Source organism: Podarcis muralis, chromosome 1 (assembly GCF_964188315.1).
Source record: "Podarcis muralis chromosome 1, rPodMur119.hap1.1, whole genome shotgun sequence".
In the NCBI taxonomy this organism is placed as follows: domain Eukaryota; kingdom Metazoa; phylum Chordata; class Lepidosauria; order Squamata; family Lacertidae; genus Podarcis; species Podarcis muralis.
The window spans coordinates 60,735,900-60,761,810 of NC_135655.1; the positions used below are offsets into that span (position 1 = coordinate 60,735,900).

Sequence of the window (25,911 nt, forward strand, 5' to 3'; positions counted from 1 at the left end):
AGATATCATCACTTTGTAAAACCATCTTTCTCAGACCTCAAGCCTAGAAAGTCTGCATTGCAAATGTTTAGGACGGAATAACAACTGTATGATGAAATGCCTTGCCTCCATAGTTCTTTGCATACATCCTCCTATTTTTGCATTGTTCCCCTGCCTTGCAGCATGTTGTTTTCATTGTCAAATTCTTTGTGGCTTGGATGATTCCTGATGTCCCAGCTGAGGTGAAAGCCAAAATAAAGCGTGAGAAGTACTTAACTCAGAAAATCTTGCATGAGTATGAACTCAATAAACTCAAGCAGAAGCTGTGTGAAAACAGGACCACCGCCAGCATGGAAAAGGAAGTCATTGCCACCGAAGGGAGAGTGGAGTTATCAGAAGTCATGTAACCTGAGGAACAGCTGACTGTGAAATTCCAGCCTGTGAAAATTGGTTGTCCAATCTGAGATGAGCAGCTCAATACATGTGAAAGCTTCTCTTTTGGTTCTAACAATTTTACTGAAGCAAGTGGAGAGAATCAACATGGATTGCCTGTTGGCCAATCAACAAGCTACGTACCTTTGCTGCTGTGGAACCTTGAAAAATGAATCTGCTCATGACACTGCTGAGATGCCTTGCCTTTCTAAGACTGTATGTTTCTCATAACTAGAATTGTCTTAAGTGTGTTATAGCGAAAAGCTCATTCTGTTCCACATTTGCAGTCACAGTTCTTGCCAAGTGTGACAATGGCCTCCTGAATGAGGCTCAGGAAGTTCCTCCCTTACCCAGCCTATATTTAATTAGTATCATTATTAGTTGATAAGGCCAAGAGTTTGGTGTGTTGTCCTTCAGTTGTTGTACTGCAAACTGATGGTGCTAGAGCCTAAACGGAATTCTGTATCTTTTCATCATGCTCTTCAAGTGATATTAAAGCACTCCACAGACTCCGGTGGGGATGCTGTGGCTGTGGATTTCATGCATCATCTTGGTAGGACTAACCAAGCTTCAAGGCCCCTTCCAACCTATGACTCTATAGTTCAATCCTATTTTTGTTTGCCTGTTCTCAGAATTGGGGAAACTGGGATCTGAACTGCCAATATCTTAGTCATAGTTAACCTTGTTAAGGCAGAAGGGGCTTAGTGCAGCAAGTAAACAAATGTTCGGGGAGCCTTTACTGTAAGATGCTAACATCAGACAAACAAAAAACTAAATTGGATGCCTTACTTAGAGAAGTACTAATCTGTATTTGTCTGATAGGTAGCATTGGCTATTCAAAAGCATGTACTTTTCACACATTGGCCTTGATCATGCATTACTTTGGAACATTACTTGGAAAATCTTTCACATATCACGTGTGCATTTCTGCCGCACAAACCTGTACCTTTCGGTACCTTTTGAGGTGGGTTGTTTTGTAGGTTATTTTTAAGGCACAGATAACATAATTTTAGATTTAACAGTTCAGTAACTATAGTGACCTAACAAAAATTAAAACCCACAGTTACATCAGCCATATTTTCTCCAAAATAGTAAGGGAAGTTTAAGGAATTACACCTCAGTGTTCCTAAAATAAAATAAAATAAAATAATTTTCTATTCTTACATGATTAGTGAGGGTTAGAAAGATGACCAGATTCTTCCTAAAATTAGTATGATATTGAATTGGAAATATACTTTATCAAGACCAGAACCACTGAGGTAATCTGGAGTTTTACCTGTGATTGTAGTAGTATTATTTGGGATCTGAAGTCATTATTTCTGAAATTTTTAAAAATGATTTCATGTTTTCAAAACCCCTGAGTAAATTATCTACAGGGATAAATTGTAAACAAAGCCATTTGTTGTGAATATGCCTTAATACTAGATCTCTGTGTTTGTACAGAATATCTATTCATAATATTTAATGAATGAAAGGTTATGTACATTAATGTAGCCAAATCCGCAATGCTTAGAAATAATGGTTTTTTTAAATGTTGCTAAGAAGAGAAACAGTTCCTTTTTTGTGTGTCTTGAGATAGTTTTGCAAATTTATAAAGTTTATTTAGTGTAAACTGTGCATGTAGACTTAACTAGAAGGTGTTACAGGCAGTGTTTTGTTATATAATTTTAAGTTCTTACAAGTATTTTTGAAGTTTTGCTACATTTTTATACTCGAGTTTGCCCCACACTGCATAGTGCCTTATTTACATGCACTTGTGAAGGAAAAAAAGATGTGAAAATGCTAGTAGTGTAAATTATGTAGCATAATGTATCTTATCAGTGAATTCACAGGTATTATGAAAGTATCAACTTTCAAACTCAGTCTTGTGCATTAGTAGCTGGTCAGGAGCAAGTTTTGCAGACTTCCAAGGTGTTTTGCTCAATGCAATACGAACCTTGAGAAAGAAACACTTGCTGAATTCTGAATTCACTAAACATGAAGCATGTTGGACATAACGTACTTGCACTTTGAAGCTTATGCTTGACTGTTAAGTATTGGAACAAGTATCCCAGGCTGTGTCTAGCATGTGAGCTAAAGATTATGCTGTTTTATACGTTTGTGTGCTTCGGTTTCATTTCTTATGGCAAAAGAGAAAATTATCTACTTTGAAACACTATGGTAAAAGATCCCAATCATTGAAGGAACAGTACTCATATCCTTGGCAAAGAAAAGTGCTAGATTAATGGGCAAAATGCCCAGATTAGATTCATAGTATCTGTCTCGAAAAAACAAAACAAGAAAAGAATGGTGCTTATAGCAAATAAGAAACTTATATAGATATTGGGTAACAAACAAGAAAGTTCTGCAGATACTAGGGGTGTGCAATGGCTCCAGGAAGAGAACAATGAGAATTGCAGGGTTTGGGGGTTTCCTCCTTTTTTCATTGACACATGATATCAGTAACTTCCCCCAAATCAGATAGGGCCCTCTCCTGGGGTTCTGTTGCTCTGTTTCTTTGCTTTTCTGTGCTGTATAATTCAATGTTTGCATTTATAATAGCATGGTTTGCATAACACAGTAAGCCAAAACTATGCAGACCCCCAGAGAGGAACTTGCAGCCACTTTGCTCCTCAATTGTCTTCTTTGCTCAGCCAGAAAGAAAGGCTGTTGTGAAGCTGCAAATGTTAAAATAATGTTCAGGTAAGAATATGCACCACTTGGCTATCACTTAATTGTTTTATGGTAAGAAAGAGACAAACTCCCATTTCCCTGCGCCCATCCATTAGAGCATTATGGAGGAAAGTGAAGTCCTTTAATTCTCCCACAATAAAAGTCCCTGGACCTCTTTGTCTGCAATTTGGCAGATTTAATCTCTCTGATGAAGCTCCTGGGCGTGTAAATTTCATCCATTTTGGCCAAAGGTGGGAGGAAGGTTTTTAGATTCATTTTAGATTCCCCATTATAGTAAATGGGGAGCACACAGCTTCATTTTATACAGAGCAGCTCTGAACCGAAAGAAACAGATTGAAGCAAACAGAATGACTTAGAAGCAGAATGTAAGTTTTAAAAATGCACAGATACAAAGCAAATCTTAGAGCCTATGCACACCCCATATTTAATGGGCTGTTCCAGCAGAGAGGTCTGCAGGAAAAACCAAGGTGCCAAGGGTGCTGTCTGAAGAATGTAAGTTGTTAGCCCAATTTCTATTTATTGAACCTAATTTCAAAGGTTTCCATGCTCAGAGACAGGGTTTCGGTCACCATTGCCCTACTACCCATGCTCTGCTTTGTGCATATATTATAAGGGCCTGTGCATAACCTATGGGGTTTTGAAGAGAGTTTGGGGAGCAGTGTGACAAAAAGTATTCAGCACCAGACTGAATTTAGCACCCTCCTCAAATTTTGAATCAAAACCTTTCTGACATCTTGAAACGGTCTGGCTTACAATTTTGGTTTCTTTCTATTTGTGATGTGCTCAGTCTGCTAAGATACTGTCACCCCCCCCCCCCCCGAAGTGATGCACAGTTAAGACAAATAATATTATATAGTGTATATTAGATATGCCAAAGATACATTGCAGTCACCAAAAAAAATCTACATATTTAGCCAAAAACACTTTCTCATCGTTTGAGCATAAACACTCTGCTGCTTATTTATAAGTGTTCTTGTAAATATAAATGGGGGATTTGTGATAGTTTCTTATTTAAAATATGTTTGTGTTAGTATATAATGAACTGCAGTGGTTGTGAAACAGGCAGCAAACAGTGCAAATCAAGTCCAACAAATCACAGTTCTGCTTGACAAAAAATGCCATCCGTGTCAAACTTAAATGTATTAACAAATTAAATGTGTGTTTTTTTAGCTTGCCACACTAGTTATTTTAAATTGTGTAGAATCAATATTTTTTTAAAAAAATGAACACTCAGCTGTAGAGTGACTTGGCACAGATGTAAATAAAATAAGTGGCTGTAGTTGCACAGTACCTTGGGTTGCGTTTTGTCAAGTCCAGTTGAGATGAAGATTGCACAAACAGCTTTGTCTGCTGTTATTATGCATTCTACCCATAATTATTGCAGCCAGAGCAATGAGAGGGGTTAAATTTTTAAGAAGTGGCATGTTTACTTATGTAACTCTGACCTGTCATTTGAGGAGGCTGTGGGGCAAGCCCTGAATGTGTGCAAGGATATCAACAGAACAGAACTTCTGGCAACTTCTGGTACACAGGCGACCAGCCATCTTTACAACTGCATTGAGTCTATGATTTTGTAGTCCCTGGCAGGGAGCAAAAACACAAGATATTTTAAGCCCCTGGTGGGCAACTGTACCCATGGAAGGTTTTATTTGTAAATCTGGAACATTGGGATGGCATCCTCTGTTCTGTATTTATATGTAATTCCCTTTTAACCAATTCCAAGTATTGTTTTAGTATTCTTGGATTAAATTCCAGACATTTTAATTTCTAGGCTATGGCAAAAATATGTAGATAAAGCCTTTTTGTGCTTAGCTCAATCTGTAAGGAAACCTCATTTGGCTCAGTGGGACTTATTCTTAAAAATATGCACAGGACTGCAGCTTTAAGTGCCCATGCATGATACATTTTGAGTCACAGTTTGTTAAACTTGTACAAACTGAGCTCTCACTCAAGGAGAATTATATCAGTTGTTGTCTGGGTGGCAGCAGTGCTTTCTAGCAACCTTTTCAATAGATACTTTTATACTAGTCCACTGAAAGAGCCAAGTTACCAAGTACTGCTGCGGTGTTATATTTTCAGTTAATTCATATGCAAGCACTGGACCCTTGTGCCTTGTAACAACACTTACTAAGGAATGGTGTTGTGCATGTTTGCCTATATGCCCCTGCTTCTGACAGAGAACTGTAAGTGGTCTAGCAATACCCCGTCTGAGTTTTTGAATTGTGCATAACACTCCTGTCTTAGAGTTTTTGAATTGTGCATCATGTATTGTGCATCTGCTTACCTGTGTAATTTTTTTAAAAAAAACTTTTCCGTATCCCTGTCTTATCATTGTGTGAGCGCTAGTCTTCTGTTGCATATGGATTATATGCCGTCTTGTGTATACTGGTGGATGAATCCAATGATCATATTTGTAAATTGTTGGTTTATGCATACTGAATCATGGTATATAAATGTCCTGTGATGCCTTTAAGGACTACAAACTTTTATTTTTGCTTTTAAAGTAGAAGTTGTGATTTTAAAAATTGCTTTAAATTTTCTTGTGACAACAAATATTCAAGTTTCTTTCCCGATTCTGTGCTGTGCAGTTCTGTAAGTCCCTTTGATTTCAATAAAAAAAATCTCTCTTTTAAGAAATGCATACAGAATTGCAGCCTTGAGCCCCACTCCAGATATCACTGGGTTGAATTCAAGCTTGAGTGTAAGAGCATCGGCCTGCCTGCATCCTCTGAATAGTTGGTGCTTTCCGGAGGAGGTTAGAAAGGTGAAAAATTTGAGATTCAGTTCTCCCACACTCCTAAACAAGTAATTGGTATTGAACTTGCTTCATTTTTGTCTTACGCAGTACAGTTCCAAATCACTAACCACAACTTTGTAGAGAGTGTTCTGCTTAATGCAGTATCCTTTTGTGGACAATGGTCCCATTCCAAACAGACACATCTGCAAACACTGAATCAAGCAGTCAGTTATGCTATAATACATACCAACCTTAACTTAGCAGAGCAGAGACCTAACTCTGTTTTTTTACCCAGCAAGGCTCTGGTAGTGCAATAGGCATATCAGCATGCCTCCCATAACAAGTCATGAATGAAGAGTACCACATCCTTTCACTCTTATTGTTTGTGATGAGAGGATTTTCAGTGCTGGTGGTTGACTGTGATCAGGGACCCCCCCCCCCCTACTTTGCTTATTACAAAGAATTAGTCTGTTCTAAGTGAACCTTTACTAGATGGTTTTTATTGGGCTTTCAGTGCAATTTGTTGATGTTGCCAATTTTAAGCTAAATTTGGGGATCTGGGATGTTTGCCTGGTAGTCTAAGCTTATTCAAATTGTGTCTCATAAACTGATATCTATGGTTAGACTGTTGATCATCAAGCTGATATGTGCAATACTGGGATCTTTAAAAAAAATCAGCTAATTGATGATGGTGTTTAAAAGGTGTCTGCAAATAGTGTGTTGCTTGTTTTGTAAATACATTGTTACATGTATTCAACTGATTCTGTGAAAAGTTGACTGTTAATAAAAGGTTTTGTTTACATCCATAGTTCTGTGTAGTTTACCCTATGGGGCTGTGTTGCATGCAAGACCATTTTTACTGCTGTGGGGATTGGAATGTTGGGAGACAGAAGTTAGGCACTGCAATGCCTTGTCTCAAAGGGTAGATGAAACTGAATTCCACACCAGTCCAGAAATGGGGAAACTGTCTTCATCAAAGGAAAGAAGTGTGTCCTATACAGGAACCAAAGCTGTATAAAGGCTGACAATTGACTTCTCTATATGTTATGCCAATTAATATATTTACAGCACCATGTAGGAAATAAGTTTCCCTCACCTCCTTTCCCAAAGCCTACTATGGGCACCATGCCCAGATATTCCCCTTCCATCCCAAACCTTGCCCTATAATACAGGCATTGTGGCCTCTGCAGTTCACCTTCATAACATCAAATTGCCTTACTGCTACTTGTGGTAGCACAGGGTTACCACATCACAGTGTATTCAGGTGGTTTTCTTTCATTGTTCTCTCCAGCATCACCTTCCATTAAAGAGCAGGGAAAATCCGTTAATGCCAGAGAGAACAAGGAAGGAAAATGGAGAAAGGACACTCTGTTCTACTGAGGAACCATAACTGAATGACAGTCTTGTGTCTGGAATAAAAGGCAGAGTGAGCTGGAAGGGAAATTGCCACTTGCAGCTTACCTGTAGTGCCTTTGAGAAATGGCAGATGCTGTTCTAGTATTTCAGAATCTATATGCATCAGAAAAAGAACAGAAATCAACAATGTAGCACTTTAAGGGCTGAAAACCTACAAAGAAAGTAGTATTAGGCCTGTGTGGATTTCAATTTATTGTTAAGATCATCAAGGCAAGCTTTTTTTTTTAAGCCTTCCATTTGCCCATGATTCAAGGAGTATAAAAAAATGATCTAAATGAATTGCACAACATGGATGTTACTTTAAATATATGCTAATGAAATTCAATCAAAGACTTATACAGGACCTGTAGGTGAAGTTGATGTAGTTTAAAAGATGTTGAATCAATATTAGATGAATTAAAGTAATGGTCCTTCAATTAGAGAAAGAGATTAAGTACGTTGTGCTTAACGAGAACTGCAAATCACATTTACAGCAAAACACTGAATTTTATATGGTGCAGAGGTTGATTCTGTTTTTATTCTTTAATATGCAATTCCTGGACCAGATTATCTCTATGTTGTATTTCATTTTATTGCCTTTACAAGCAAGGTTCATTGTAGAATGTCTGTAATCAGGAATTTTCACATTTTCATTTCCTGGTTTCATTTCTGTCATAAACTTTATCACTGTATACTGGCAGATTCCACAAATAAGAATTAGAAAACAAAACAAGATCATAGGTATCTTAATGCATATATGCTTGTTACCTGTTCGCTCCCACTGTTCTTTTCCGGAATCCCAGAGGCTGTCTGTCACAACTTACCTCATCCATGATAAAGAATGGTGATGACTTCTCCTAGGAATAGGTAAGGCATTTGAATTGTCTTGCCATCACAGGGGAGTTCAGGAAGTCTTATATGGTGTTTTTCTTCAAGGGACTTCACAGTTGCCCACAAAGGATTCTTAACTCTAGAAAGCCCTATCGGCCACTGTCCCTCGGCACATGCCCTCTGAGTGCTCAGGAATGCTGCTCTGAATGTGTTTGCTGTATACAGCTGCAGCAAACCTAACTGCACCACCACCACACCTTTAATAATGTTCCTGGTCCTCCGAGACAGAACTTGAGAAAGAGCAAGAAGCACTTGAAACAAAGACTATTGATTTCCTTAAACATTCCTCCCCCAAAATACTGATGCTGGAGAGTTTGGGTAAAATAAAACCCTATGATTAAAACCTCAGCATGTCAGTCACAACAAAGTTCCACCCTCTCTGCACTCTAGCGTTTTCTCTTCTGTATCCCAACCCATTTAGCTTACAGCAGACAGGTGTCTACAGCATTTTTCTAAAGTCTATCACTGAGGTGGCATGAGGCACTGAGTGGCAATCACCTCTTTGGTTCAGGGTACCTCTGATCCCTCCAAAGAACCTCTCCAAAGCACCGAGTTTTGACTTTGGGATCTATCTGAGTCTGCTACACACCTCTAGTGCTTACTACTTCCACATATGAGTGCTGCTGGTTATGTGTGTACATGAGAAAGAGGGTGAGAGACAGATGGAAGTCTGACTAAGAAAGAACAGCATCAGGTCCCTGAAGGATCTCTTGTTGCTACTTAATCCCCGTGCAATGAGTAAAATTCCAAGAAGCACTTCTCTGGTTCATGTCTCTAGAAGTATTGCACCTTTTTTCAAAGCAAGGTTACTGTCTCTTATAAAAATTAACAAGCTCATAAAGCATTTCTTCACTAAATAGTTGGGTATGTTTGGCTTACGGTATTTTGAGTACCTAGCAGCACAGTGGTACCTCTGGTTACGTACTTAATTCTTTCCATAACCTGAAACTGTTCTTAACCTGAGGTACCACTTTAGCTAATGGGGCCTCCCCCTGCTCCGCATGATTTCTGTTCTCATCCTGAAGCAAAGTTCTTAACCCGAGGTACTATTTCTGGGTTAGTGGAGTCTGTAACCTGAAGCATCTGTAACCCGAAGCACCACTGTAATATTGTGAGATCCCTAGAACTCTGCCATTATGGCCTTTTCTAAATGGATAGAGTACAGCCATATACCCCTTGCTATTGGCAACAGAGCCTTGGGTTAAACATCCTCAAAATAAGATTTTTTTCTTTAAAAAAATAAATTCCCACTTAGCTCTCATTGCATTAGCCTTTGCCGATGAATCACTCTGCTGTGCTGAGCTACACCAAGCAGGGAGAATGTTCTGGGAGGATAGTCTTTAAATAAGAACTGACTGTTTTTACGCAGTTCTGTTGGAAATGAATTAAGAGTACCCCATTAGGGTAGCATTAACAAGGAAAACATGATGAACAAGAGATAGCCCTGTGCTGTGTTTCCACCGTTTTAGGCTTTTATCAGTAGCCTTTGAATAAACATTTGATATTGGCCCATTAGGGAAAAGATCAATAAACACTGTAGTGCTTTAGCTACCCAGTGTTGGTTTCAAGTGTTGCTATCTGCATTGCAGGCTCTCTGTGTATAGCATTAGCTAAGAAGATCAGAGAATAAGAACAATGAACATAGTATTCCTGTGCTATGTAAACCTTTCAGTGTTATAAAAATGGGCAGGTGTGTGTTTACAGCGGGGGGCGGATCTTGGGGTATGTCCTTCACATTTTTAAAAATCTGCTTAATAATACTCAGCTATTTTTTCCAGGATCAAGCCCACTGGAAGCAACAGATGGATTTATTTCCAGATGTGAAAGATAAAACCTGAGCATATGCTGCACTTTGCCCTCAAATCTGCAGTTTACTGCAGCAAGCAGATTTGAAGCCAATAGCAGCCAGGGAAAGGTGATTTTCAGCTGGAAATTCTCATGGGAACACAAACTACCTTGTGGTCTCACTGTTTTATTTTTATTTTTCCAAGAGGTTTTATTTTTCCAAAGTGGCTGATTTTTGAAAGCATTAAGAGCATCACATATGGTTTGTTTCATGGGACCATGTCCATAGTCTTCACATAGCTGAGAAAGAAGCAGAACTGTGGTTTGTTTCCTGGAATAAAGATTTTACTTCACTGGCCTCAAGTGATTTACTGTTTGTGCTGCTGACCTATGCCTAAAATTCATGGAGCCTCCTGCTGTACTGCTGTTCTTCCTTGCAGTTCTTACCTGTTCACTGCAGACCTTGTCCCCCATCTCTCTTTCTCTCTGATGTGATGGAGCAAAAAAACAAGTGAATAAACAATGGCAACAATGAGGAGGAGGAGGAGGCAATGAGCCCCCTCAGAAAGGGAGGCCCACTGAGATCATTTACCCAAGGACCCCCAAAATTTAGAACTGGCACTGCCAAATGTTTTATTTGGTCAATAGGCAGGAGAACATTTGGAGGAGTGATTTTGATTGGAAAGGTAGTCCAAGGGGAAAGTTACTGCTCTTAGTTGATTTGTAACCTCCCACCCTCCACCTTAGGGATGCAGGTGGCGCTGTGGGTTAAACCACAGAGCCTAGGACTTGCCAATCAGAAGGTTGGCAGTTCAAATCCCCGTGACGGGGTGAGCTCCCATTGCTCGGTCCCTGCTCCTGCCAACCTAGCAGTTCGAAAGCACGTCAAAGTGCAAGTAGATAAATAGGTACCACTCTGGTGGGAAGGTAAACAGTGTTTCTGTGCGCTGCTGTGGTTCGCCAGAAGCGGCTTTGTCATGCTGGCCACATGACCCGGAAGCTGTATGCCGGCTCCCTCGGCCAATAAAGCGAGATGAGCGCCGCAACCCCAGAGTCGGTCACAACTGGACCTAATGGTCAGGGGTCCCTTTACCTTTACCCTCCACCTTGCTGGTCTTAGTTGATTTGTAGCTCCACATGCCTAGATTTCAGGGCGGGGGGGGGGGGACATTGACAGTTTGGCCCTCAGAAAGCTTCAGGAACAACGAGCTATGGGGATCTCGGATGGCAATTTCTCAATATCACCGAGCTCAGAAGCCTTTGAGGAAGGCCATGATAAGTATAGGGATAGTGGTCGAAATAAAATTGTAGTGGAAGATATGGCATCTGACTCTAAATAGAGTCAGCGCCATTGGGTCAAGGCGAGTAAGAAGGTGACATAGTGGATAAAGAACCAGATTTGCATCTTTTCTTGCAATGGCCAAACAGATGGTTTCTGAGAAGCCTGCAAGCAGGACCTGAGCTCTGAAAAACACTCCCCGGTTGTGAGTCCTAGCAACTGGCACTCAAAATCATACGGCCTCTGATAGGCGAGATAGAACATGACCATTGATAGCCTTATCCTCCATGAATTTGTCTACACTTATTTTGAAGCCCTCCAAGCTGTTGGCCACCGCTACTTCTTGTTGGAGAAAATTCCATAGTTTACATGCTGTGTGAAGAAGGCCTTTCTTGTCAGGGCAGGACTTTGGGGCAGATGGCCAGGGCTCCTCTCAGGAGCATGAGCAGGAGGGCCCCTAAATGCAGCAAGGCTGTCCTACCACATTTTGAAGTAAATGAAGTAATGCACATCATTATTTAAAGGGGGGAAGGGAACTGAACGATCTGAAGTTTACAGCATGTTATTCTTTGAAGGAGAATTATTTGAAAATGATTTACAGATGGTATTTAACTCTGAGGTTCACCAGAAGCGGCTTAGTCATGCTGGCCACATGACCCGGAAGCTGTACGCCGGCTCCCTCGGCCAATAAAGTGAGATGAGTGCCGCAACCCCAGAGTCGGCCATGACTGGACTTAATGGTCAGGGGTCCCTTTACCTTTAGACTTGCTAAGATGTATAAGACTGAATCAGATAAGTGTTGGAGATGCAATGAGGTTGAGGGTACGTTCTTTCATATGTGGTGGGTGGGTAAAAGGGTAAAAGAGTATTGGGAAATAATTTATAATGAATTGAAAAAAATGTTGAAAAGTACTTGCCTTTTTGTCCTTTTTGTTGAGGATAATTCAGATGGAAATTCCAATGTGTCAAAAAAGGCTATTTATGGGTTAGCGGAGTCTGTAACCTGAAGCATATGTAACCCGATGTACCACTGTACTGTGGCCCATGTTTTGTTAGCCCCAAAATGGAAAACGAGCGAGGTCCCAACTAAAGAAAAATGGCAGTTTAAACTGATGGAATATGTGCAGTTTGCTGATCTAACATATAGAATAAGAGAACAAGAAGAACATACGTTTAAAGACGATTGGGAAATGTATATATGGGAGCAAACTCTTCACTTGAAAACGTTTGGAGCTTTAAGATAAATTCAACAGTGTAAACAAGTTTTGATATACGTATTCATGGAATACTGAATAGTTTAGTTTATGTAAAATATGCAGGGATTTATGATATGCAAACTGAACCATGGAAAGAGAAGAAGGGAAGTCACTGACATTTTAAGGTTGTTTAATGGATATTTTAAATTGTAAAATAGAAGATTTAATAAAAATTACATGCACACACACACACACACACACACACACACACACACAAATGGGGATATAGGACTATTAAGTCCCATTACTTACCAGTACCATTGATTGTGGGGGGTGGGAGAGAGGACTCAATACAGAGTTATAATTTTTGGTTGCATCATGCACAGGCACAAAGGCATTTATCCTAAACAACCCATAAGGCAAAAGGATTTTTTATTATTTACCGCACTGTATCAAGCATGGCATGGAGAACTGTGTATCACAAATTTCCATGAAATGAACATGCATGTGGAGGAGTGGTGGAAATCACTAATTCCTTTCACCTCATTTAGTTCAGCTGTGTAGGCAGGCAGCTGTCATGCAACTGAATTAAAACAAAACAAAACACCCCACTTGTTGGAACTTTCAATAGAACAAGGAAACTGGTACTGTGTGCTTTCCCTCACTGCACAATATATTCTTTCAGAGGCACATGTTTTGTTGTTGCCCGTTCATGAGTAAAACAGCAGATTTGTTATCCTATGTGGACACAACCTAGTCTGCCAACATCACTTGGAAATTATTAAAAGCCGTCATGCTTTTCAAACAAAACACCCACTTTTGGTCTCGGTGTTCCACCTTACACAAGTTCCCCTTTTGCAAAAACCATTAGCGCACGCTGGTCCCCCTGTGATGCCACTATGACGAGATATGTTCATGGGCAATGTGAAAAAGCAGGGGAAGAGGGAAAGCAAACCAAAAGTGATGTAGTTCTTTGTGTAATGGTTGGGTCTCTCCCACAGAAGCGAGGCAACTCCGGCAGCAATTAACTTAGGTTTATTGCTCAAAACACACAAATCACTCTGGAGCTCAGTCACTCAGCTTCTGCTTCCAAATTAGCTGTTGCCGAGTCTGAGTTCCGCCCCTTCCTCTTCCCACTTTTAAAAGCCCCACTTACACTTCCTTTCCTGTTCATGCCTCTCATTAATTCTTGCGAGCCTACGCGTCTTGAGATAGGCTATTTTCGGTGGCCCTCCCTCTGAGTCCAAGCTTAAACTGTCAGTCTGTGTCTTCTCCCTGGAACCTCCCCCCTTCCTTCCCCTTGTTCTCAGAACTCAGGCATCTACTGCAACTTGGCTGCTCCTCCCTTGTTCCGCATTCCTGCCTAATTACCTCCTCCTGTCTCTCCAAGCTCTCCCCCTCTGTCAGCAATGGGACGCAGCTGACATCTTGTGACATTCAGGCCAGCAGTGTTCCATGTCAGCAAGGGAAGAATTACGTAATCAGACACAGGAACTTGAATATTCAGTAACTAGTGGAAGTCAGTATCCCTGTAATAGCGACTAAGAGAGAGAGATTGGGACTATGTGCTGAAGATGTATTTGGGAGACCACAGTATATTTCTTTGCAGTCTATGTATTTCACTTTCAGTGGGACTCCTGTTGGGGGCAGCTCAGGTTGTACCTGTATAACAGCAGGGACTTGTCTCCATAGGAGTGAATGGCAACTTTCTATGGTACCCACATAGGAACACTATTAGAGCCAGGAGCAATCCTGCCTCTGTTCCTCAATCACAGCAAAGAGGCACGAGGTTGGTTTGGTCCTCACCTGTATCCCAGGTTGAACGCCATTTACTTGGTCTCATAAACTCTGTGAGAGCCTCTGAGAACAAAACTGCCTCTCTGCATAGCTCCATTCTCGGTTTAGTACAATTATGGTACAGTACAATACCAAGAGGGACGCGGGTGGCACTGTCGGTTAAACCACAGAGTCTAGGGCTTGCTGATCAGAAGGTCGGCAGTTCGAATCCCCACGACGGGGTGAGCGCCCGTTGCTCCGTCCCTGCTCCTGCCAACCTAGCAGTTTGAAAGCACGTCAAAGTGCAAGTAGATAAATAGGTACCACTGCGGCGGGAAGGTAAACGGCGTTTCCGTGCGCTGCTCTGGATCACCAGGTGCGGCTTAGTCATGCTGCCCACATAACCCAGAAGCTGTACGCTGGCTCCCTTGGCCAGTAAAGCGAGATGAGTGCCGCAACCCCAGAGTCGGCCATGACTGGACCTAATGGTCAGGGGTACCTTTACCTTACAATACCAAGACGGTGATGAAGAGATGGAATCCAGGAGTCAGTGGATGTAGCGATTCAAATTTTGGACTAAGACTTGAAAGACCCAGATTCAAATCCCTGCTCAGCCATGAAATTAACTGGATAACCTTGGGCCAGTCATTATCTCTCAGACTGACCTACCTCCCAGAGTTGTGATGATGAAAAATGGGGGAACCATGTATTGGAGCTCCTTGGAAGGCAGGAGATAAATGAAATGAATAAAAAAAGATGATTTATTTTTTTTAAAGTCCCATTCCAAATATAAATAACACATAATGGAATCCTATATTATTATGCTAAATATACCTGTTCTTTCAAAAGAGCTAATATAAATAAATAAAAAATAAAAAAAACTAGTATTGGCTACTGTAATATATGAGAAAGTAGCCAACCATATAAGTATTTAAAAGGAGAACCAGAATGTGCAACTGGTTTATTGTTTTAAAATGCTCCCTTCCCACCTCTTCTTTATTCCTTTGATATTTTTTCTGCATCAGTCAAGAAACTGAAGAAATCCAGAGAAGTCCCAACTCCCCAGTATATGAGATTCGCTACCTTTGGGAAAGCAAAACAGCTTTAAATTTGCACACCACATAATCAAATACTCCCCTCCTGTCTCTCGTCTACTCCTACCCAGGCATAGAGCTATAACAGCAGCAACATCCCTTGCACACCTGTCATTTCAGGAAGTTGGCCAATCATTCTGGTAAATGAATAATTAACGGCACAGAGAGCATTATGAAATCAGCATAATACATGTAAGGATTATGGAACAGACATCTAGCCAGGTAAGACTATTTTTAGTGTAGTTGTTTTGCTGGACTTGGTGTTGTAGTTCTTAGAATAACAGAGATTTCTGAGACTTACGTTATTGATTATAACTATGGTATGTTTGATCATAATTTCTAGCCCAGGGAGAACTATCAGCGATGAGAAATTTATAAACACTGTCATTTTTCATACTGTTTTCCATGCTGGGGATTGATGCTGCTTATTTCACAGACTGGAACTCCTTGATCTTCCAGCTTCACATTCAATTTCCTAGACATTAGCCGATTTACACTTACTTGCATGTACATCGCTTCATTACTCTTGATTACTCAACACTTGATAACTAGTAGTTGGATGTGTAAATATCACTGAATTATTATTTTTTTAATGTGACTTACTGAGTAATATGACAAAGAATCTTGTGGCATCTGAAAGATTAGCATAATTGTTGTAGCATAAACTTTCATGGACTCAAGACTGTCAGCTGCATCTTAAGTCTATGAAAGCCGTAGTAGATTTGTTAATCTTTAATTTTTTTTTATAATATTTTTTATTGCGTTTCTTTTCATAATTTTGTACATTCCAAACCATACAGAATAAATCAAATACAAGAAATAATTTTTTGATTTTTTTTAACAGAAGAAAACATTGTACTTCCCCGCACCTTCCAGATCTGCATTCTTTGCAATGACAATATCAGCAATTTGTTACCTTATTTCAAACCTTGTTACCACTTTCAATTATTATGTAACCGTTATTCAATAAATTATATCTCAAATTTGATACCTTTAAAATAAACATAATATGGTTGATTCACTTTGTCTTCTTTTCTCTTTTATCACTTATTTTACCATTTACTTAATCATATTTGCTAAAGCATAACATTTCCAATAACATGCACTATCTTAGGATTCATACAACTTATAATATTTTTGCAAATAGTCTTTAAATTTTTTCCAGTCCGCCTCAACCGATTCTTCCTCCAAGTCTCGGATTCTGCCGGTCATTTCAGCTAATTCCATGTAGTCCATCAACTGCGTCTGCCATTCTTCCAGCGTGGGTAAATCTTGTGTCTTCCAGTTCTTTGCGATGAGAATTCTTGCTGCTGTTGTAGCATACATAAACAACGTTCTGTCTTTCTTTAGCACTTTCTGGTCCACCATGCCCAGCAGGAAAGCCTCTGGTTTCTTAGGGAAGGTATACCTAAATACCTTTTTCAATTCATTATAAATCATTTCCCAGAAAGCCTTCACTTTTGGGCAGGTCCACCAGAGATGATAAAATGTACCTTCTGCCTCCTTACATTTCCAACATTTATTATCAGACAGGTGATAAATCTTAGCTAGCTTGACTGGGGTCATGTACCACCGGTATATCATTTTCATAATGTTTTCTTTCAGGGCGGTACATGCCGTAAATTTTATTCCGGTGTTCCATAACCTTTCCCAGTCTTCAAACATAATGTTATGTCCAACATCCTGTGCCCATTTTATCATGGCAGATTTAACTGTCTCATCCTGTGTATTCCATTTAAGCAGCAAGTTATACATTCTTGATAATATCTTAGTTTTTGGTTCTAACAATTCTGTCTCCAAATTCGATTTCTCCACTTGGAACCCAACTTTTTTATCCATTTTAAAAACCTCTTGAATTTGAGCATAGTGTAACCAGTCTCGCACCTTATTTTTTAATTTGTCCTGGCTCTGCAGCTTCCAATTGTCTCCAGTTTTTTCAATTATTTCCCAATACTTCGGCCAATAAGCCTCCATATTGGGCCTTTTTCTGGCCTTGGCCTCCATCGGTGATAGCCACCTCGGGGTTTTGCTCTCTAATAAGTCTTTATATTTCATCCAGACTGCAAAAATTGCTTTTCTGACAATATGGTTCTTGAACAGTTTATGAACTTTAACCTTGTCATACCACAAATATGCATGCCAACCAAAAGCATTATCAAAACCTTCCAGATCTAGGACATCAGTGTTTTCTAGCACAAACCAATCCTTCAACCAGCAGAAGGCTGCAGCTTCATAATATAACCTCAAGTCCGGCAGGGCAAACCCTCCTCTTTCTTTCGAGTCAGTTAATATTTTAAACTTTATTCGAGGCTTTTTGCCCTGCCAGACAAACTTAGATATATCCTTCTGCCATTTTCCAAAACATTCCACTCTGTCCACGATCTGTAGGGTTTGGAACAAAAATAACATTTTCGGCAATACATTCATCTTTATAGCTGCGATTCTGCCCAACAAGGAAAGTTTCAATCTTGACCAAATTTCTAAATCCTTTTTAATTTCCAACCAACATTTTTCATAGTTATCTTTAAATAAATTCAAGTTTTTGGAAGACAAGTGGATCCCTAGGTATTTCACTTTTTTAACCACATTTAGTTCTGTTTCTCTCTGGAACCCCTCTGTTTCTGTAGATGTCAAATTTTTGGTCAAAACCTTTGTTTTTTGTTTGTTTAACTTAAATCCCGCCACCCGACCAAACTCTGCTATAAGTTCTAAAACTCTCTTTGTACTGGGTTCTGGCTCCTGTAATGTCAAAACTAAGTCATCTGCAAAAGCTTTCAATTTATATTGTTTCACTCCGACCTCTATCCCTTGTACCAACCGGTCCTCCCTAATCATGTTCAGTAGCACCTCCAGGACTGAAATAAATAAAAGAGGGGATAGAGGGCACCCTTGTCGTGTCCCTTTTTCAATTTTAAATTCCTCCGTCACCACATTGTTCACTATTAATTTAGCTTTCTGTTCTGAATAAATAGCATCTATTCCATTTTCAAACCCCCGTCCCACTCCCATCCCTTCCAAGTTTTTCTTCATAAACATCCAAGATATGTTGTCAAAAGCTTTCTCCGCATCAATAAAAATTAACACCGCCCTTGTGTTCCTATTGGTTTGCAGAAGTTCCAAAATGTCAATGATGTTTCTGGTATTCTCATATAAATGTCTACCAGGGAGAAAGCCTGCTTGGTCTTTGTGAATTACTTCATTTAAGACCTTTTTAAGTCTACTTGCCAAAATGTCTGCAAATATTTTGTAATCCACATTCAGGAGTGAGATGGGACGGTAGTTCTTAAGCTGAGTCTTTTCAGATTCTGTCTTAGGTATCAATGTGATGAAAGCTTCTTTCCACGTTTCTGGTGCCCTCTTCCCGTCCATAATCTGGTTGCATACCTCCATCAGAGGTTGTATCAAGTAGTCCTTCAAAGTCTTATAGTATTTGGAGGTAAGCCCATCCGGGCCTGGAGATTTGCCTAGTTGCATACTCTGAATGGCACCTTCGATTTCCTGTAAAGTTATTTTAGAGTTCAAGATTGATCTTTTATCTTGAGTTATTTTAGATAATCCATTTGACTTTAGAAATTGTTCTATCTCAAATTCTTTCTGAGGCCCCTGTGCATACAGTTCTTTAAAATATCTGTGGAAGCATTTCCTAATTTCCTCTGGTTTCTGGATCATTCTTCCTTCAATCTCTAGATTTGTAACTGTATTTAACTTTTGCCTTTTTTTCAGCTGCCAAGCTAGCAGCTTTCCACATTTATTTGCTGATTCAAACGATCTTTGCTTCATCTGTTTAATTTTCCATTCAATTTCTTGATTTATTAATTTAGAATATTGTGCTTGATGGAATTTGATTTCTCTCAGCACCTCCTTTGACTTTGGGTTGGTTCTCAATTTTTTCTCTCCCTGATGTATCTTCTCCAATATTTTCTCCTTCTTTCCATTCCAGAGCTTTTTCTTGATTGAGTTTTGCTGTATGAGAAACCCTCTCATGACCGCTTTGCCAGCGTCCCAGATCGTTCTTTTTTCTACTGTAGTGTTCAAATTTATCTCAAAGTAGTCCTTTAACGTTTTTTGGGCCTTTTTGACGATCTCTTGATCTCTTAAAAGAGTGTCATTCATCCTCCATCTGAAGGAACCGGTTTGAGTAAGTCTGAATTCTAGTTTCAAGGCGTTATGGTCGGAGCATGTTTTTGGGCAGATTTCCACCTTTCTGGTCTTGGGTGCCAGCCCTCTAGACGTCCAAATTTGGTCGATCCGTGTCCAGGACAGGTGGGCCTCAGAGAAAAAAGTTCCTTCTTTACCTAGGGGGTTCTTTGTCCTCCATATGTCAATCAAATCCAAGTTGTCAATCAGTTCAAAAAAGGTTTTAGGCAGTCTTCCATCTGATGTTAGATTTTGATTTTGAGACTTATCCATATGTGTAGACACCACTCCATTCATGTCTCCCATCATTATGATGTTGTTATAGTCCAAATAGTCCAGCATAGTCTCATGCAGCTTCTTAAAAAATTCTGATTTCCCGTCATTTGGCGCATATATTCCCAATATCAAAAATTTTTCTCCTTGTGTCTGAATTTCAATCGCCAAAATTCTTCCTTGCTCGTCTTTAAATACAAATTTTGGTGCCAGGCTCTCCTTGGCATATATCACCACACCTCTTTTCTTGACCTTGTCAGATGAAATAAATTCTTGGCCTAGTCTTTTATTGACTAGAACTTTCCTGTGGAGCCTGGTCACATGGGTTTCTTGTAAGCAAATAATGTCCAATTGTTCTTTCTTCAATATGTGAAATATTTTCCTTCTTTTTTCCGGGGAGTTTCCGCCATTTATATTCCAACTAAGTAGCTGCAGGGACATCCTGTACTATTTTGTTGCACCTAGAGTGGTGTTTCTTCTTTGTCCTCTGGTTCCGAGGGTGTAGGGCCTGGTCCGCCTCCAGGCGGTGTCCCAGATTGTGGTAGAGGCCAATGTGCTGCTGCTTCTTTTTGGAGATCTTCTCCGTGGTCATACAGGAACTTTTGTAAGTCCTCTGGTGTTCTTATTTTTACCTTCTTCTGCTTGTAAGTAAAAGATAGTCCTTGTGGAAACTCCCACCTGTAGCGAATTGTGTTAAGTCTCAGCAATCTTGCCAGTTCTGAATAGGTGGTTCTCAGGTCCAATAACTGTTTTGGTATGTCTCTGTAAATTTGCACCCTTTTATCCTGTATCTCCAGTGCGTTTGCAAAGTGTAGGCCTAATATTTTGTCTCTCTCTTCCCTTGATCTCAAAATTATCAGGCAATCTCTGGATCTGTCCTTCCTTACCAATCTTCCCAGTCGAAAAGCTGAAGTTATTTTAAAATCGCTTTCTTCCTTTATGTTCCAGAATTTTGAAATTTCTGTTGTCAAAAATCCAATCAAATCTTCTTGTTCAATTTCTGGAATAGCTCTTAATCTGAGGTTCTTCTCCCGATTTTTCAATTCCACCAAAGAAAGATAGGCTTGCTGTTCACCAATTTGTTTATGCAAAGGCCTGACTTCTCCTTTAACCTCCTCGACCTCTTTTTTTGCTGCCGTTGCAATTTGAATAGCCTCCCCAGCTAAGTTACGATTTTCAGCTGTAGCTCCTTGCAATTTTTCAATTGCTTGTGTGTGCTGGGAAACCTGATCAGTCAATTTCTGGATTGAGGATGTAGCTTGGTCTATTTTTAGTGATTGGTTATCAACCTTTTGATTTAGGGCTGCCAGTTGCTCCAAAATTTGTTTCAAAACTCCCTCAGATCCTCCTGCTGCCATATCTTCCTCTGCAGGATTTTTAGGCTTTTCGACTTCTGCCTTTTGTAGGCCCAGCACTGCTGGGACCGAAGATCTGCGTCCCTGAGTCAGAGTTGTTTGTAAAAGCTGTGCCTGCTTTTTTTCCTTCTCTTTTTCCTTCTCTTTGGCTTCCTTGGCTTTAGCTGCTCTTGTCTTTCCTGTACCACTCATCAGTCAATGTTCAAGGTCAAATTTTTATTGTCCCATGGGAAAGACAGATTCAGTTCCAAAACAATCCAGTAAGAGAGAGTAAACATACAAAGCTGTTCCCAGGCCTTTATAATCCCAAAGTCCTCTAGGGGGAGTACCACCAAAAATCAGAGAGAAGAAGGCAACTTTTCCGCCATTAAAGTCCCTGTTATATTAAAACACACAATAGTCCCAGAAAGAATAGTAGAAAAAAGTCCTGCAGAGTACTTTTGACTTTTAACAAAGTTTCAGAAAGGTGCGTGCCACTTGTATCAACTCCAACTTGTTTAAGCTCAAAAGTAACACTTTCATCTGATAAAAGTTTAGTAACAGTTCCGCAGTTAAAACAATTTCCCCTCCGGCAGCCCAGCAATTCGGAGATTAACTTTCAATAGTCCTTAACCGAGGGGGGTCTCTCCAAATTTCCTCTTAAAAATTTACTCACAAGTAGTCTGTCTTTCCTTTTCTGCATTCACTTCTGAGAGTGCATGAAAGGCTCTCTTTAAAACTTCCCTTTTCCGCTGCTTTACGCTTGGCAGATCTTTTGCTTTGATCTTGTAAGCAGTACCGGAAGGCGGACTTCCTTTTTATCGTCTCCCGGTTTCAGCCAATTTAAAAGCAATTTGTTCTCTGAATTTAATGTCTTTACTCATGGCTTTGTTGTCCCAGCCAGATCTTTAAAGGAAGAAAGGTCGGCGCTCATCTATGACAGCCGCGCGGCTTCGCTTCCGCAGAAAGAGCGATGAACTCACAGCACCGCTACCCCTCCTTCGCTCCGGAGCCCCTTACGGGGTCCCTTCTACGATTTCGGGGTCGCTCCAGGTGCCCGCCGAGTCCCACGGCCACGGGCTCACTCTACCCGTGGTTTTTCTTAATGGGTCGTCGCTGTGCCGTGGCGAAACGACCCTTTCCTGCGGAGCCCCTCTTCAGAGATCGAAGAGGACCGCCATCACCGTTTCGCGCCGCCTCCGGAAGCGATTTGTTAATCTTTAAGGTGCCACGAGATTCTTGGTTGCTTTTGCTGTCAGAGACTTAGCACAGCTACCCCTCTGGAATTAAGTAATACAAAATTTTGATCTGTGAAAACTCATTCACACATGCAAATTGGCAACTGGTGGTACATTCAACAACTGATGAAAATGAGTGCCTAATACAGTGCTTGCTTAAATGTTTTTAAGTCCCTAGTAAGGTAGTTAGGACTGTAGCCATTTTCCTCTTACAATACTGAGAGATTCTTCTGAGCAAAATGGGAGTCATTTTCCCCATGTTTACTTTTGGCAGAAACCAGAAGCAGACTTTTGTGGAAGTACTGACACCCTCTTAGACACCATCCAAAGGACTCTAATCCCTGGAACCTTCCTTTTCATCCTGGTTGCGGGATTGCTGCTCAACGTCCCCATCATTTGGATCCTTGCTTTCCGCATGAAGCGCTGGAACAGGAGCACCGTTTTCCTCTGCAACTTGGTGTTTGCTGATATCATGTGGATCTTAACCCTTCCCTTCCTGATCTACTATCACCTAAACCAGCTGCACTGGACCTTTGGAGAGAGCTTCTGCAAGATTATACGGACTGCCTATCACCTGTGCTATTACTGCAGCATCCATTTTGTCACCTGCCTGGGCATGGACAGGTACTTGGCCATTGTCCACCCTCTGAAGTCCCTGTGGGTATTAAACAAACAACACTCCCTGCTGATTTCTTCTTCCATCTGGACAGTTACAGGACTGGTTAGCCTGCCAGTTGTTTATGTTGCAGGCACCCAGGCATGCCCAAACAACAAAACAATTTGCTCCCTCTATGTATTTTCCAGCTCTACCTATATAACCCTCCCCCTGTCTGTGAGCTGCTCAGTTGCAGGGTGCTTACTTCCTTTCGCTGCTATTTGTTACTGCTATTGCAGCAGCGTTAGGAAACTCCAAGATACTGGCCTCCAGCGCTTTCAGAAAAGGGAGAAACTCACCAAGCTCATGTATTCAGCCTTGGTCGTTTTTGCTCTTCTCTACTTCCCCTACCACGTCTCACGAAACACTTGCATCTTACTGAGAGCTGTACGGCCTTCTGCAACCCAGTCTATTCAGCATGCCGACACCTTGTTCCTTGTGGAGATGGCTATCTGCAGCCTGAACACCTGCGTCAACCCTCTCTTCTGTTTCCTGGCTGGGGGAGACTTTCGAGAGGAGATCTGCAAATTAGCATCCTCCTTCTGTATCATCAAACGCTGGAGAAATCGACAGCAAGTGGCATGTGTTTATCCCATATAGATCTTCTCCAAAACAAGGGTCTCTTTGACTGAAACAAATCACTTGCAATGAGCGACTGAGTGACCATCAATTACTCTGAGTGTGTGCATGATAGCTAGCAATAAAAGTAGCAACAAAAATCTAAAACTCTCTCCATCAATAAGGACCTGCAGCTCAAAATCCTGAACACTCAAAGTAAATTGGAAATCTAGTCAGTTCCAAAGCTCATTTTTTCAGTATAAACACTGCAAAGTATTTATTATTCAAAACTGGTGGTAGCTTTAATTATTTCTGTACTGTACAACTAAAAATTCAATACCTGTGCTGGTGATAGAGAAATAATCTACTGTTAGTTTCCTAAAATGACCTTGTGGCTGGGTTCACAAAGTCTAATTGGGAGTAGAGAAATAAGAGGGTGGGGGAATGTTGGCTAAACACCCTTTGACCACCTCACATGTAAGGTAAGTGCATCAGAAGGCCTACCATCCACCCATGATAATTTCACTGAAATTATCTTTCCCATTTGATAATTTTTGGATGCAAGTTAATGGATGGAGAATTCGAGAATTTTTTGACAAACCGCTAGTTCTGACCCACCAGTTATTTTCAGGCAAGAGAGCTCCAGTGCTCACATGACACTCCCCCCTCACCTTCAAAGACTTCTCCATTTGCTTAGAAAAGCCATGTGTGCAGAGGAATCACCTTCCTTGATCAAATTTCTGCTTAAAGTTTAGAAAATTCAAGGTGCTCTAAGGTAACCTGCAGTACGTTATGAAGACAGCACATATACTATGTTTCATTATGGGTGATGCATTCCATTTTATGCCCCTCATTACAGGAACAACTAATGCAGCTTGGTGAATGCAGTTAGATGTTGCTCAGTCTCAAGCCTTTGCAGATGGCTTGGTATTAACATTAGAGGAACCACTAACCAGTGCCAAAGAGGTTATTGAGGAGATAGAACAATTTGGGCAAGTAGCAGGTTTTAAATTGAATAAAAAGAAGACTAAAATGTTAGCCAAAAATATGAAACAAGATTTGGTAGATATGTTGCAGCAACAGATCGGTATAGAAGTGGTTTAAAAAGTCAGATATTTAGGAATATGGTTAACATCAAAGAATATAGACTTATTTCAAAATAATTGTACACCGGTGTGGAATGGAATTAAAAGAGATCTGGAAGTATGGGAGAGGATGAAATTGTCATTTTGGGGAAGGATTTCTGTGATTAAAATGAATGTGCTACCAAAGATTTTATTTTTATTTCAATCAATTCCAATAATCAAGGGGGCAGCAATTTTAAAGGAAATGGCAGAAGACAATATCAAGATATATCTGGCAGGGGAAGAAATCAAGAATTCAATATAAGTTGTTAACAGATGTTAAAGAAAGAGGGGGCTTCACCCTGCCAGACTTGAAGTTGTATTATGAAGCGGCATGCCTCTGTTGGTTAAAGGAATGGATGTTGTTAGAAGATACAGAGTTGCTGGATTTGGAGGGTTATGATAATAGTTTTGGTTGGCACGCATATTTATGGTATAATAAATAAAAAGTCCATAAAGGATTTGGTAACCATATATTCCAAAGATCTCTATTTGAAACATGGGATAAGTATAAAAACCTATTAGAACGTAAAACACCATGGTGGTTATTCCCATTAGAAGCTTTGAGTGTGAAATAGCTTTCTAATTTTATCATCAAAACCATTTTCTTTTAAGTCTTAGAAACAATGACTGTAAAATATTGTCTGAACTGTATAAACTACTTTGGAATGGCATTTGAAAGATGAAGAAGTAAAGTTGGTTATGATACATTGGGCCAAAGATTTTGGATATAATATACAGTTAGAAGATTGGGAGAGATTGTGGAAAGAAGGAATAAAATTTACAGCATGTAATGCCCAAAAGAAAATGTGATGAAAATGATGTGTAGATGGTATATTACACCAGTGAAGTTAGCTAAAATGTATAAGAGAAATAATAAATGTTGGAAATGTAAAGAAAAAGAAGGAACCTTTTACCACATGTGGTGGGAATGTAAAAAAGTAAAAAGCTTCTGGGAAATGATATATAATGAGATGAAAAAATGTTGAAATATACATTTTTTTAAACTAGAAGCATTTTTACTTGGTGTCAGGGGTTCAGGAGCAGAGGGACAGGAAAGGGAGGAATTAGAGACCGAGGGAGAGGAATCCGAGGGAGAGGTCAGCGATGATAGCCGTCCGAGGTCTCTAAGTCTCTCCAGCGAATCAGAGGATTCACAGAAAGGGGCTCCCGTGATCAGAGCTAGGGGGTTGCCAGAGGGAACACCTCAGGAAGGAGGGGCCAGAGGGGACTCAGAGAGCAGCAGCTGGAAATCGGGACCAGCTTCCCCACCGGAGAGCAGTAGAGGGGAGGAGCCCCAGGCATCGGCAGCAGGCAGCTTTCCGTCAGCGGAAGGACATGAGTCAGGGTTAGCC

The 25,911-nt window shown here is 40.4% G+C and overlaps 2 protein-coding genes across 7 annotated transcripts in view; both read left to right on the plus strand.

The window, feature by feature from the left end:
• Positions 1-2,687, plus strand: part of ANO5 (anoctamin 5) — a 65,879-nt gene extending 63,192 nt beyond the window's left edge. For all 6 annotated transcript variants that reach the window (XM_028729094.2, XM_028729114.2, XM_028729122.2 and 3 more), the window contains one exon: positions 162-2,687. In XM_028729094.2, the coding sequence (XP_028584927.2) occupies positions 162-386 (225 nt within the window). In that variant the 3' untranslated portion in view covers positions 387-2,687. The remainder of the gene's footprint in view (positions 1-161) is intronic.
• An 11,906-nt stretch (positions 2,688-14,593) lies between these two features.
• Positions 14,594-25,578, plus strand: LOC114597067 (P2Y purinoceptor 1-like). Its single transcript, XM_028729161.2, has 2 exons — positions 14,594-15,459; positions 22,494-25,578. Exons 1-2 carry the CDS (start codon positions 15,439-15,441, stop codon positions 23,472-23,474), a joined length of 1,002 nt encoding a protein of 333 aa, XP_028584994.2. The 5' UTR covers positions 14,594-15,438; the 3' UTR covers positions 23,475-25,578.
• The last annotated feature ends 333 nt before the right edge of the window (positions 25,579-25,911 follow it).